Raw genomic sequence first — 15,000 nt, 5'->3', positions numbered from 1 at the left:
CTCATCTGAATCTCTCTCAGCAATTGCTCGTTGGGTGCAAAGTCTGACCAGCAATAGTCAAGGATTCTCCAAAGAGACCTGCTACCGATGGAGATAAGTCTCCATCTCAGATACCTAGTCAGAGTCCAAGTCTCACATCCGTAGAGCAAGACTGGAAGCACCAATGATCTGAAGGCTCAGACTTTCGTCCTCCTGCACAGGTACTGACAGCGACATGCTCCATGATCCAGTGAGTCCATGACTCTCCGAGCATGACCCAAATGTCTATTGACCTCTGGCTCATAACATGCAGAGACATGACTATCACTGCCAAGGTGAGTGAATCTCTCCGTGACCTCAACATCCTCCCCACAAACCGGTGCAGACAAGATAGCAGTATCCAAGATGTCATTGAAAGTCTGGATCTTAGTTTTGACCCAGGAAACCCAGGACGGTTGTACTGAGTTCGGGGAAGCGCTGTGGCATTTGTGGTGAAGAGGTTGAAACGGTTGTGATGAGGTGATTAAAGCATTTATAGTGAAGAGGAATTTGTGGTGAATAGGTTGAAACGGTTGTGATGAGGTGATTGAAGCGTTTGTAGTGAGAAGACGTTTGTGGTGAAGAGGTCGAGTGTATGTTATTGTGGGGATTTTTAAGGAAGGTGTTTGAAGTTCATATGAAGGTTTGTGGCATTGATGGTGCGAGTACCGTGAAGGCTGAAGTAAAGTGTCCGTTGAATAATGGCGCACGGTCTTAACGGGGAAATGGCGCGTGTATGCTATTGAGGCCCTCGAGTAACGGAACTGTTCAGTCTGCGACGTGCATGATTGCATGAAGGAGTGGTTTTGTGTCAAAAGTAAGTTAAAATTGATGAAAGAACAGAAAATTGAATCAATGACCCAACTAAAAGCCCCACACAATGCTTATTGTCCCATATGCCCACCAGACATAATTGAAGCGTCAACCAAACAAACACTAATGAAATAACTGTCTCAGGACCGCTACAAATTGGGTGCCACCACCCCGGGGGAGTGCCGGCCCCGCAGAACCACTACAATATTTTTCGTGACGATCCGGATCCGGACACTATAATTTTTTATGATTCTTCACCATTGAAAGATACCGTATATCGTTATTAGCACTGTGATGGTACATCTTTTTGAGAGGTATATCATTACAGTGGAAGTACAATCACATCGCTGACTTGTTGTTGGCCTTGTTTTTTTTACCACTTCTCCTCCTGTCTTACTTCCTCTTCTCTCTCAGCCTTCTGAACCTCCATGTTCTTTCAGGATACGTTCCTCCAGTGCTCAGGCTTCCTACCCACCTCCACTATTGTTGCTCTCTTTTCTCCCATTTGTGCAAATGCCTGACTGAGGCTGTTCAATACCACTCTTCACAATCTTTTCTACCCTGTTAACCCTCCCCAACACCACCCTCTTGCTTACCAGTTACTCTCCCTCTACCTCTACCTCTACTTCTACCTCTCCCTCCACCTCTCCCTCCACCTCTACTTCTACCTCTCCCTCCACCTCTCCCTCCACCTCTCCCTCCACCTCTCCCTCCACCTCTCCCTCCACCTCTCCCTCCACCTCTCCCTCCACCTCTCCCTCTCCCCTCCCTCTCTATCTCTCTCTTTGTCAGTGTATTGCCTTTTTCCTCACTCTTCCATAAGACTCGATCTTGTATTGAAAAGAAAAGAGGCTTTTTATTTTAAGATCCCTCTGGTTGTGAACACGCACTTGGTATTATCAGTGCAGTCTAATACTGACAAGCCTTTTCAAAAGAAGTCCTTGAACATGGCATGTTTGATGGAGTGGTTATTTGGACCATTATACCAATATGGAATCCAATTCACATTGTGGAACAGTGATTGCATTCCTGGGATACTCCATCACCACAATCTCATTGCTGTCATAGTTCATCACCACACTAACATCACTGGGATATTTCACACCACATTACATCCCTGGGGTATTTCATACCACATGACATCCCTGAGTTTTGTTTCATCCCCATAACTGCTGTTTTTGTGATCCATTCTCAAAGTCAGCATGGTATGAAAAGTGATACCAAATTCACCTATTTGCCACCTGCACTGCACATCTTCGTACCAACCCCAGAGATGTGCTCCATGCTTTTCCATATTGAATGTTGATTTCGTACACCACACTGATGCTAGGATCCCACAGATCATTGCAAGGCCGCCACAGCAATTGCACAGTGATGTTTTGACACCTTCCACGAATCTTTCCAAAGCTGCACAAAGCTGCATCAATCCCACTCCGTTTTGGTAAGGTTTCAGAGAACCGCGTGATTCAAATGAGTGACCTTGTGAAGGTGAGTGCACGCCGGTGGAGGCATCATTTTGACCTTTAGTGGCTGCTTGTAATTTCATGTGCCGAGCTTTTGTTACCGTTCCTCGCTTTCGCCAGTGAATGACTGGAGGAAGGATTTCAGTGAAATTGAAGTGCTTTGATTCATCCAAAAGCCTCTGAGTAATACATATGCTTCATAATCCTTCCTTCTCTTCAAACACTCAGTGAAATGGATTCTTGTTTTGATAGCGGGATTGCAATGTCTACCCAAGCAATCTCAATACATTTGACAAACGGCTGTTCGAGGATGTCTTGTTTCCTCCATTTAAGCCAACTGGATGTGGTGTGTAATAGACTGACATAAAGTGATGCTATGATACTGTCCAATCATGCAAGAGCAAACATGGCAGCACGTTCCATATTGTTTGATGTGTGCACTTGCACATGTGCTTGTGGTTTTTGTTTGTGTGCAGGAATCTTGGGCTCGCAGGATAGCCAAGACCGAGAGGTATTCTCACTCGCCTCTTTGCCTGGGTTTCAATCTTGGTGCAGCTATAAATTTCCACCATGGTGCTTTGCAGGCAGTACAATTCACTGATGTTCACGCTGTCCATTGGAAGGACATTCAGCTGGAGAAGTCATCTGCTCAAGCTAGCAGATGGTGAACGTTAAAGATCCCATGGTAACTTTCTCAAAAAGTTGGAGATTAATTGCTGGCACCCTGGACAAATGAAGACGAATCCTGCCCAAATGTTATTTATTTTCACATTTTCTGAATTAGCATTTTCTGGAGTTCCTATGGTGTCTCAAATTATAAATGCAAAGGCTTGTGCTCTCGCCTCTGAGCTGTCTCGCTAGAGTTTGAATCCGGACTCAGCTAAAAACTGCCATCCTGGTGCTTTTCAACTTGGTTGACACATCAATATATGCGCCGTCCCTCAAGTGGACATTAAACTGGACATCCTGCCTGCCAGCAACAATTAATGACAGTTAGAAATCCAATGATGTCCTTTGCAAAGGGGAAGTGAGACACCGCTCACACCATGAACAAATTACAAATTCTCACCTCATCTGTGGGTAGCAATTGGTATGGTCTTTATGGAGGTTTACTGGCAGCCGGATACACTGCTTGCGATTGCCAGGCATAGTTACTGTCGAGGCAGCAGCTTCTGCACTACAAACAAATTAACAAAGTAATTCATATGTTTCATTTGAATGCACTTCGAATGTGGAGTGGGCAACGTGTGTGTGTGTGTGTGTGTGTGTGTGTGTGTGTGTGTGTGTGTGTGTGTGTGTGTGTGTGTGTGTGTGTGTGTGTGTGTGTGTGTGTGTGTGTGTGTGTGTGTAGATAGATATATATATATACAGGGTGTCCCAAAAAAAATACAACTTTTCATCTGCAAAGAGGATGGTCATAACATATATATTTAAAAAATATATATATGGCTGGATAGAAAGCTGAAAGGTTGAAGTTTGTTGAACCAATGTCAAAATTGCCACCAAAATTTAAATTTTGGTATAGAATCGTCATTTTCTTTTAGACCACATGTTCGACGTCGGCTCCACGTTGTCCGATCACTGCCTGCAAACGCGTTGTCATGTTCTCCATCACTTTGGGAAACGTTTCCTGAGGAATGTTCTGGATTTCTCGGTGGATGTTTTCCTTCAGCTGATCAAGAGTCTGAGGCCTAGGGTTTCCATAGATCCTGTCCTTGAGATACCCCCACAAGAAGAAGTCTGGAGGAGTAAGGTCAGGGGAATACGGTGGCCACTCAACATCTTCGTAGAGAGAGATAAAGCGGCCCTCAAAATGTTGGTTGAGAAAACGCCTTGTTTCCCTGGCTGTATGGGGCGGTGCCCCATCCTGCTGGAACCACTGGGTTCTCATCTGGATCAGGTTGTTTCTCCTACGGGCCTGAGTATGTATCTCAGGCAGATAGAATTCCTGAATCATTTCGTGATAGTTCCTCTGGTTTACCGTGCAAGTGCGTCCCTGGTCATCTTCAAAGAAGTATGGACCAATTATCCCATACCCTTGTGAAGGTCACAAATGGTTCCCACATTGGTAAACTTTGTGATGGTGCACTTTATTGTCCGAAAGTTTGGTGCATGGCGCAAGTGGATACCGAAATCTCTCGAGTAAAGACGTTGCACCTGGATGACACTTTTCGTCTGGTGCCAAAGTTCAACAATTTTAGTCCGTTGTTGTACGGTCAGTCTTGGCATTTTTCTGGTGCTTGCTAGGTATCAAAATAGACTTCAGGGTCTCTGGAACAAGAAATGAAGCATTAGTGACAAAATTACTGCTTTTTTAGGATCAAACGAAGAATTTTAAAAGTTGTATATTTTTTTAGGACACCATATATATACAGGGGGCTGCAAAAGTAGGTATACAGTAAGGACTGTTCTTTTATTCATTACTGTATACCTACTTTTGCAGCCCCCTGTATATATATATATATATATATATATATATATATATATATATATATATATATATATATATATATACACTAGACCAGTGCTTCTCAAACTATCTGATGTGGCAGACCGGTAGGTTTTTTTCCAATGTGCCAGGGACCGGTACCATATTTGTGCCATATTATTATTTGTTTATGATCTGAGAAAATATTATTTGAACATCCTTCGTAATATTAATTTTTACCGGAAAAATATAACAATATAATGAATAAAATTAAAGTTGACACTTTTTTTATATATATTTTGTAAACGAGTAATACAGTATTACAACATTAAAAATATATATAAAAAAATCAAACTAGCAAAGCCTTCAAACATAGTTATTATAAACATATGTATACCGGTATGTAAGTAATAAAATGAATAAGGTAGGTTGAAAAAATTATATTTTTTAGTTATCTTAAACTCCAGTGAATAAAGACATTAAAAGAAAGATCGAAAGGAAAGAGGTCACATGACATTGAAGACAAATTTGAAAATGTTGTAATGTTAAAATATGAAATTGATGATATAGGCATGTTAAATCCTTAACTTTTACTAATGTGAAAGGTGAGCCTGCTTCTTCTTTGTCAGCTTGTTCAATTGAGGACAGTGCCACGCGCAATGGAGAATGAATTTCCACATTATTCCTGTACTTTGTCTTGATGATGCTCATGGTTGAGAAGCCAGTCTCGCAGAGGTAGGTTGAAGGAAATGGGAGAAGAGTTTTCGGAGCAATTTCCGTAAGCTCAGGATATTCTGCTTTCACTTTTATCCACAAAGAAGCAAGTGCTGTTGTAGTTTCGAAACTCCTCTTCAATCCTTCATCAGCAGACAGCTCCAACAATTTATCCTCCATAGTGACACCTATGTCATCTCTCAATGGCAGAAACAGATTTCGGGTCCATTCATTCCCTTTCCGTGGATCTTCTTCTTCTGGATAGTAATGCTGAAAACGTTCTACCAAATTCGTCAAGTGTTCTCTGATGACATTTCGTAGAGATGTAACATTAAGGTCTTCTCCTGCATCAGCGATGACTGCCGCTAATTGGTGAAACATATCATAACAATCTCTTGACACTCGACTCTTCCATGCTTCTTGCTTTCGTTTTTGTCCGTCGATCTTGTCTGCCATTGTAAACCACGAAGCCATCCTTCCCTGCATGGAGGTGTTGAGATCATTAAAGATGATAAAGATATCAGCCAAATAAGCCAGCTTGGCTAGCCAATTCACATCTCCGAACGATTGTGACCAGTTTGCTTTTTCTTCCTGAAGAAACTCGGCCAGTTCGTTTTGTAGTTCAAATACTCTTGACAGGACTTTTCATCTTGAGAACCAACGTACATCGACATGCAATAGGAGCTGTTTATGATCAGCTCCCATATCACATAATGCAGCGAATAGTCTCGAATTTAGAGCATTTGCCTTTACATGATTCACAATTTTTACAACCTCGCTGAGCACACTGTTTAGTTCTGTTGACATTTTTTTTGTAGCAAAACTTTCCCGGTGAAGGAAGCAGTGCATTGACTTGTATTCTGGGGCAAGCGCCTTGATCTGGGTAACCACTCCTGAATGCCGTCCTATCATTGCGGCAGCGCCATCAGAACATACGCCTACGCAAAACTTCATATCCAACCCACATTTGTTAACGATGTAGTCACTCAGTCTTGAATACTTCAAAACTAGTTGTTTTTGTTGGTAGTGAAGCAGAGAAAAAAACCTCTTCCTTCAAATCACCCTCATGTTCAAAGCGCACATACACCATCAGAATTGCCATATTAGCAACGTCTGTACATTCATCAAGCTGCAAAGAAAAGTACTTTGCTAACTTATGCTGTCCTATGAGTTGATCTTCCATATCCTGAGCCAGATCGTTAATTCGTCGAGCTATAGTGTCATTTGAAAGTGGCACCTGAGCCACTTTCCTTGCAGCCACCTCACCCAGCATTTCCATGCAGACATCTTTAATACAGCCTATCAGTAGCGTCTCACCGATTGTGTATGGCTTTTTAGCCTTAGCAACTCGAAGTGCTACTTTATAAGAAGCCCGCAAAGCACAAGTAATTATGTGTGACACTTCAAAGATCTGTTTTTGACGGCCTTTTAAATCAACATGCTTTCTTTGAAAGAACTCTTTCGAATTTGAACTCATTTCTTTATGTTTTGTATTTAAATGCCTCTTGAGGTTTGACGGCTTCATTGAGTCGTCAGCCAACACATCTCCACAAATAACACACTGTGGTTTTGGCACTCCCCCATCATTCGTGATGACAACACCGAATTGAATGCATGAGGAGTCATATTTCCGAGTAAAGCTAGTATGAATTATTTTTTTGCCGGAAATACTTCAGCTTCATTTACATCACCATCAGCTGATTCAGAATTACTTGTGTGGTCAGCAACCGGATTTCTCGGCTTGATAAACATGCCCATTGGGTCTCGCTTCGCCATCTGTAAATTCGAGATAAAAAATAAAAATTAATACCTATTCCACAACCCTGGAATGATGGACTTAAATAATGCTTATTTGTAATATTTGAGCGAATATTTGAACTGTATATGGTAGAATCAGTGCAAATATAACATGAAAAATGAACAATACAATAGAATGCTAAACAAAAGCTAATTAAACAACCTCTAGTGATAATAGCTTCAAAAATCAATATTTCCATTAAACCTATGTTATTTTCCAACCTTTACCTGAGTCCCACAGACAATGCGTGCAAAATTATAATGAAATACCAAGAGTCCCGATTGGACAGGTCCTTCATGGGTCCGCCCCTTTCTGGGCGGGATCTTGGCCAGGCCCGGAATGCCCACCCACTCCACGCGTGTTTGAGGAAGGTGAACGGTTGTACAGCCAAGAAGAAATTGGAACGTTTGGGGAAGCCGGGGAACTGGAACTGCTGCAAGATTTTGCCTCGGAAACACGAGGCTCAAGAGATGCAGGTGGACAGTGGATCGTGATGGGGGATGGGATATAAAAATTTATTACCCTAACTAAAAAAACATCGTAACGCACCCCAGTGTCTTCCCACTAAACACAAGGAAGGGATCTGTCTACACATATACTTAATGGCATAACTGACTTTGGGACAACTGTATGTTTGGATGCTTACGGTTCCTAGAACCGTAACACATGGATAACTTAACTACTGTTGGTATTAGGAGTTTGTTTGAAGAAGTTTTTCTATAATATAAAGAAACAATACGAATATTTTAAAACTTTCATGACAACTGTACAATTATAATTACACCCATTTTGGCAAAACAATAGAGCACCACCTGGCAACTCCGCTGAAATTCACATTATATTACCTTCATGTTCGGTTCTGGGATAACTTCGACGTTGACAGACTTCTCTCTCTCTCCTATTTTGAATTTGTCAGCTTAAATATATTATTTTTCAAGATTTTATACATTTTCATTTTGTACATTACATATAATATATCATGATAATGTGAAACTGGAAACTCGCCGCGGACCGGCAGTCGATGAGTCGTGTACCGGCACCAGTCCGCGTACCACCACTTTGAGTAGCACGGCACGAGACGACCCGTGAACCTGTTGGGCTCCCGTTGTGGTAGCGGTTGATGAAAAAAAAAAAAAAAAAGAAGAAGAAAAAAGCACGAAATTTTAATATTATTTAGTGGTCAAACTTTAACTTAAAGAAAATTTGAGCATTTACCTCAGGAATCATCGTTCAACGAAGCACCCGTCTAAACACAATTTTATTTATTAACGAACATGGAAGTATTAGATCAAAATGGCGATGTTTATTTTATGCTTAAAAATAAATCGTTCTTTGTCTATACTAAATGTTTGACTTTTTTTTAAAAATCATTTCAAGAAAAACAGAGATAGCTCCAGCGAACTATACCGCTGAGGTTGTTTGCATTGATCAAATACTCCCGAAGAGTACTTTACTGAATCGTGAATTGATTTTTAAATAATTTTTTTCGTTGCCCGATTTGAACAAAACTTGATAATGCACACCACAGGTGAATGGTGAGTACGGTGGCACTAAAAAACTTTGCGCTTTCGTGTACCTTTTTGGCTGTATTTCAGGAACATATATATATATATATATATATATATATATATATATATATATATATATATATATATATATATATATAATAAAATATATATGTATATATATATATATATATTATATATTAGCCTGGTGTTGGCGTAGTGGTTAGGGTCACGGCTTGGGATCCAAAAGGTCCTGAGTTCAAGCCCCGTTGGCCGCTTGAATTAATACACCAGGGGGTTGACCCAGCCTGTCATCCTTCCGAGGTCGGCGAAGTGAGTACCAGTGTACTGGGCTCGGTGTATTCCCCGGTTGGAATAGGTGTACCATATCTCTGTGTCGTAAGAGGCGACCAGGGTTATGTCAGGAAGGGCATCCGGCATAAAACCTGTGCCAAATCATTATGCGGATCATAACAGATGATCCGCTGTGGCGACCCCTAACGGGAGCAGCCGAAAGCAGAAGAAGAAGATGTGTGTGTGTATGTATATATGTATGTATATATATATATGTATATATATATATATATATATATATATATTGTTATGGTTGTGGGGGTACATGGAGGTATTGAATAGAAAAGTTAGGTTTGAATGGAGTTCTTTGGTCCGTGGACGTGTAGGAGACATCTCGATGTAATTAAGTCGGGAGACTGTGAGCTTAAGTGTTACGTGTCACCACACAGGGGGTGGTGCGGTGTTAATTAGATAAGGTTTAAGAAAATGTTCCCCCAGTATGTAATTGCCCCCCTGTGACTTTTCCCCATGTTTTTGTATTGCAAACCATGGAAGAATTACGTTTTTATAACATGCTGAGCAGGCACAAGCCCGACCTCCAAGGGTGACGGCGGGCGAAGTCATGCCCCCGAGGCTGATGATTGATGGGAGTGATGTGAGGAGGAGGAGGAGGAGGAGGAGGAGGAGTGCGTGCCTCGGAGAGGAAATGGTGGTTCAGTGTGACGTTGAAGGAGAAGGGTTGGTTGCGCAGTAATCGCAAGAGATTGGGATTGCACGCACAAGATCAGTGTGAGGAGGGTTGAGTGCGGAGTGAAGGATGCACGCGGTCGAGAGATGAGAACGTAGTGAGGACATGGTGTGAAAGATCAGGGCACTACTAAATGGCTTTCCTTCGACGCATGAAGAAGACAGAACGATTATTGTGTTCGTGCTGAGGCAATTTTGGCTGGTATGGAAGAGCAAGACGCTGGCCTTTGGCTCTTGGTTGGGTCATTCGGAATGGACCCGAGCCTCGAGTATGTAACCGAAGGGGATGGCAGCCATTCTGCAAAGAGCGTATGGGCAAGTGCAATAGACAAAGCAGCTGCACGGGGTCTCTGAGCCCTGGTATTGAATACCGCTCACAGATCGCCTGACGAACGTTCCCGCTGCTGGAGAGGGGCTTGGCACCATTTTGGGGTGCATCTTCGAAGTTCCTCGATTCCAAGTTCCATGAAGACCATCGCTGGATGAAGCTAAATGCCAAAATAAATGGAGGATTTGCTTTGTTTTTGTTTCGTTCCTCCTTGTCTGTATTTAAGTCTGTGTGTCGAGGCGCCTCGGCTTAGACATTAATTAACCTCACGTATTGTCATATTCTGATTTTTCTCCTTTGTAAATATTTGTTTATTTTCATTAAATGTGTTCGTTTTAAGTGGCTGTGTCAGTGTATTTGTCATGGGGTTCGAGTATAAATCCCCCTGTGCATCCATTTCTGAGCCCCCATCGCACCGCCATTGCCTCATGCCCTTCCCGCGCATGTGGTAATCTCTGAGGATCAACGTGTACCCCTCCTCATTTGGAAAAACCACTCGGCCATCCAGGCTGGCGGTGTTAACTGCCTGTCACCACAAGTTGGGTCAGAGGATTAATCTTGGCCGCCAACTCCACGACTATATATATATATATATATATATATATATATATATATATATATATATATATATATATATATATATATATATATATATATATATATGTATATGTATACATACATACATACACATACACACACACATGCAGTAATGTGCAGAAGTTTGGGATATTTTCACTTTTGAGGGGTATTCCCCATTAAACATTTGTGGGGATGTCGAAGTGTGCAATATTGGTCTGATAATAATTCAAATATCTGTGAAAGTCCATTTGATACCACAGTTATATCTCAGTGTGTAAAATAAATGGGGAAATTGAAAAAAATAAATTCTCCACAAATTATATCAGCATGTGCTAGCGAGTAATATCCAGTTACCACAAAGAAATCGTGCAAGAAACAGTTTGTGGATTTTTGTGCAGTAAATAAAAATAAATAATCGAAGAAATTAGCAACAGTTGTATTCATGCAAGTTACAAGAAACCACAAAAGTTTGAAATGAGTGAATCAGTAAAATAACTTTTCATCAGCATGTTCCCTTTCTTGAAAGTCTATTCGTGTGCTCAGAATGGCACCAAGGAAGCAACTTTGAACATAACAGCGTGTGAAGATACAAAATCTGCGAGAAGGGCACACGATGATCCATAGCGCTATCATTATCAATGAGTGCTGTCTATGGTTAGTATCATAGAAAGCGTAAGCCTGGTATTGGCGTAACGGTTAAAGTGACTGCATTAGGATCTTCGGGTATTGAGCCCTTGTCAGGCTGTTAAATAGCACCAGGTGGGTTGATTCAGCCTGTCATCCTTCCGAGGTCAGCAAAATGAGTACCAGCTTACTGGTAATGGGGTGCACTGCATCAGTGGCACAGCTACACTCCTAGCAATGATGCAACCAGCAGCCACAGGCTGCATACGAAATAATAATAATGTAATCATAAAAATATGACCACTGGACCTGGAGCTAAACTGGGCCCTGGCTTAATGTTGGAACCCAAATTTGGTGGAATTCTGACTGGTGAGTCTGGAGAAGAAGATTTTTGAAGAAATTTACAAAATTGACCATTTTGACCGACTTTAAGTCACGTAACCAGAACGAGCTTTGCAATCCTCGTTACCGATCAGCAGCAGAACATTGCTGCCAAATTTCAGCTGGATCGGCCCAGCGGTTTGACCGAAGTCTAAATAGGAGACAGACAGACCGACAGTGTACGATGACAATACCTTATCTGGAATTGAAATTCCAGATAAGCTAATAATAATAATCATAATCATAATAACAATAGAAAGAGTCAACTGAAAAACATGTTCTTTCCTTGCATCTTGCCCCACCTTAGTTTATTCCACAAAGTTTCCACCAAAAGAGCAAGGTCACCTGTCAGAGCCAAGTAGTCCACAGTTCAACAACAGGCAGCCTGAGATTGGAGTGTAATTTGAATGGGAGTTTCATCTTCCCTTGTGAATCAGAAACCAAGGAAGGTTTTGAAACCAGGAAAAACCCGTTCTTCTGAAACCAGCACTTACGAAGCACCCAGATAGATGCTTGTTTTGTTTGACACGATTTTCAGAAGTTAATTTGTTATTTTTGTTTTCTCTCTATTTTGTTTGACATGCATGCCCTTTTAGTGTCATTTCAGAATTATGCCATTTTCAGGTGATGAAATCTGCTGTGGTTGTTGTTACCTTATTGTTCTCAATTTTTATTGTTCTCATTGTTCTGGTTATACCTGGTGTGCAGAGTTTTTTTGAAGGTCAAGCTGCATCGTGGGATGTGGCAAAAAGGGAAGACAACCGTCCAAAGAACAGATACGGAAATATCATTGCTTGTGAGTGATACTACCCAGGATACTTACAGTGCCTCTGTGTTTGCGTGGCTCATGCATTATTCATCTGCATGGCTGGCTGTTTGTCTTAGACGTGATATTGTCTGTCTTGGAAATGCTTGAGTGAAATATTGTCCTGCTCGGCTGCTCCAACAGATGATCACTCTCGAGTGGTTTTGGAGACACTGAGCGCAGAACCACACTCCGATTACATCAACGCCAACTATATTGATGTGAGTGCCATGAACTGTGCATGCCCTGGCCCTGCTCATGTGGTTGGTCTCTTAATGCACCTAACCCAAGCACTTGTGACTGTATTTATTTTGCTTTTAACCTTTTGAAAGGCTTGTGCTAATATAAATTTTCTCGTTTTACATCAAATGGTTAAACTCTTTGGAAACAGTGCTGTCCCAGCATCAACTCGGCAAACAACTACACATAAACAAGGGCCGTTGGCCTCGCCAAGATGTCTCTTTCCCATCATCTGCAGTTTCGTCTCCACAGCTCAACAGTGCCTCGGGGCTTGATCTTTTTAGTTTAAATATTTATGTTAATTATGTAGTCTTGATATAAATGTTTACTTTAATTCTGTTTATCTACATTGATGCCTTTTTGTTTTTTTGCAGGGATATTATGAAAGTCATCATTACATCGCTACTCAGGGTATGTGCTTTGCATCTTCAACTTTTTTCAGTAAATAGATTCCTCTCATTCCTCGCCTTATCAATTCCTTAGTACAGCAGTCCATATTAACCTTTGGCCAGGAGGACATGTTCTCAGTTATTCAAGAGAGAGGCTTCCACAGGCTAGTATGATGGATCTGCACCAATCAACTCGGTAGTTTGCAAGGGTTACCTGATGTTTCTTTGACTTGTGTAACAACCAATCTTGGACAACTGTTTAAGCCTTAATTCTGTTACTCAGGATTTTTTTCCAGCAGAAGTCGAGGCTCATGGAAGAGGTGAACATGAGTGGGTCAACAAACCATAATAACCGGTATTTGCTTCATAGTTCATGTCATTATCAGTGCAACAAAACAATGGACAAAATAAATTGTGGAAAACGATTCAAGAGCCACATGGAAAACCGGAAGGAATTATTTAATTATTTCATGTAATAATACACTATTCTGCCTGGTCGTACTCATGGATAAGTCGAGAGTGCAAGTGAGATAATGTCAGCAGGCGAAAAATATAAAAGGAAAGCATTTCACTAACTTTTTGTTGTTTGTTCATTGCAATAATATTGCACAAACATGATGTGAAACAATCTGACAATATTGTAATCTGTGTATTACAATTTCCATATAAAACGGGTATTGGCCCATGGTCTACCATGCACTACATAAAAGGTGACTTCAGGCAAAAGATTAAAATTATAAGGGAATTAACTCTGGAAGGAAAAATATTATATCCCCCAATTCTCACTTATTTTTTGTGTATAAAATATAGGCTTGGGTAAGAGCAAGGCAATGTCAATCGAGGTGAACTTATGAGCAGTATAGTGGTGAGGAAACAAACAACTTGGAAGATGGACGGATGCGAAGAGAGTGTGAAAGATAGTAACCTGCTAGTAAGCTATGTAGTTGCAAGGATTTTTTCTTTGATCCAATATGGTGCCAGACCAGTGACCAATGATGTCACTTTTATCAAACTATATTCCCCATGGGTAATTGATAAATTAGTTAAAGTTTTGCACTGATCGGTTAGCGGTTTCAGCAATTGTAGTGACATTTTTTTCATACTGACTGGATCAAGCGTTCCACTTATTGCATTATGACTTCATAATGAAGGCACCAATTGCATCGTCATTAACATAACGTATTCCCTATGGAGAGTACTTGACAATGAGCCATGTTTAATTTTTTGTCATGGGGCGGCTTGGGAGATAGAGAGGTACAAAGTTTTGGGCTTTTTCTAAGATGGCATCTGTACCACATGACTTATGGCATCATAATTATCCTTGTAAATTCCTACATGAGGAAGCGAACCTATGGTCAAGACCATGTCAATGGGACCAACAGTTACAAAGAACAAAAATTCCATTACTTATTGAATCAAGCGTGGTGCTTGTTGAATTATGACATCATAATGAAGAAATAAATGATATCATCATTAACACATGTTATTCCCCATGGGGAGTACTTGACAATGAGCCATGTGTAAATTTTTTCCATGGAGTGATTTTGCAGATATAGAGGTGCAAAGTTTTTTTTGGTTTTTCCAAGATGGCACCTGTACCATGTGACTTATGATGTCATAATTATGACTAAAAATTCTATAGGAGGAGGCGCACCTATGTGGAAGCTTTTGTGTCAATCGGACCAACAATTGCAGAGAATTTTTTTTCATACTAACCAGATCAAGTATTGTACCTGTCAAATTGATGTCATCATGAATATATCTTATTCCGCATGGGGAGTACTTGGCAATGAGCCATGTTTCAATTTTTTTTCCATCGAATGGTTTCGGAGATTACAGAGGTGCAAAGTTTTTTGTTTTTTCCAACATGGCAC

The 15,000-nt window shown here is 40.9% G+C and overlaps 1 protein-coding gene across 6 annotated transcripts in view; it reads left to right on the top strand.

Moving 5' to 3' along the window:
* The window catches only part of LOC147020304 (receptor-type tyrosine-protein phosphatase kappa-like), a 374,226-nt gene that overhangs the window by 246,419 nt on the left and 112,807 nt on the right, over positions 1–15,000 (top strand). For all 6 annotated transcript variants that reach the window (XM_085895598.1, XM_085895596.1, XM_085895595.1 and 3 more), the window contains 3 exons: positions 12,401–12,488; positions 12,642–12,718; positions 13,112–13,148. In XM_085895598.1, coding sequence (XP_085751724.1) covers positions 12,401–12,488; positions 12,642–12,718; positions 13,112–13,148 — 202 coding nt within the window. The remainder of the gene's footprint in view (positions 1–12,400; positions 12,489–12,641; positions 12,719–13,111; positions 13,149–15,000) is intronic.

Source organism: Eptatretus burgeri, chromosome 9 (assembly GCF_056783735.1).
Source record: "Eptatretus burgeri isolate ZD-2024b chromosome 9, Ebu_testis_v1, whole genome shotgun sequence".
Taxonomy (NCBI): Eukaryota; Metazoa; Chordata; class Myxini; order Myxiniformes; family Myxinidae; genus Eptatretus; species Eptatretus burgeri.
Note: the sequence above shows the minus strand (reverse complement) of the source record. Positions and strands in the feature narration are given on the sequence as shown.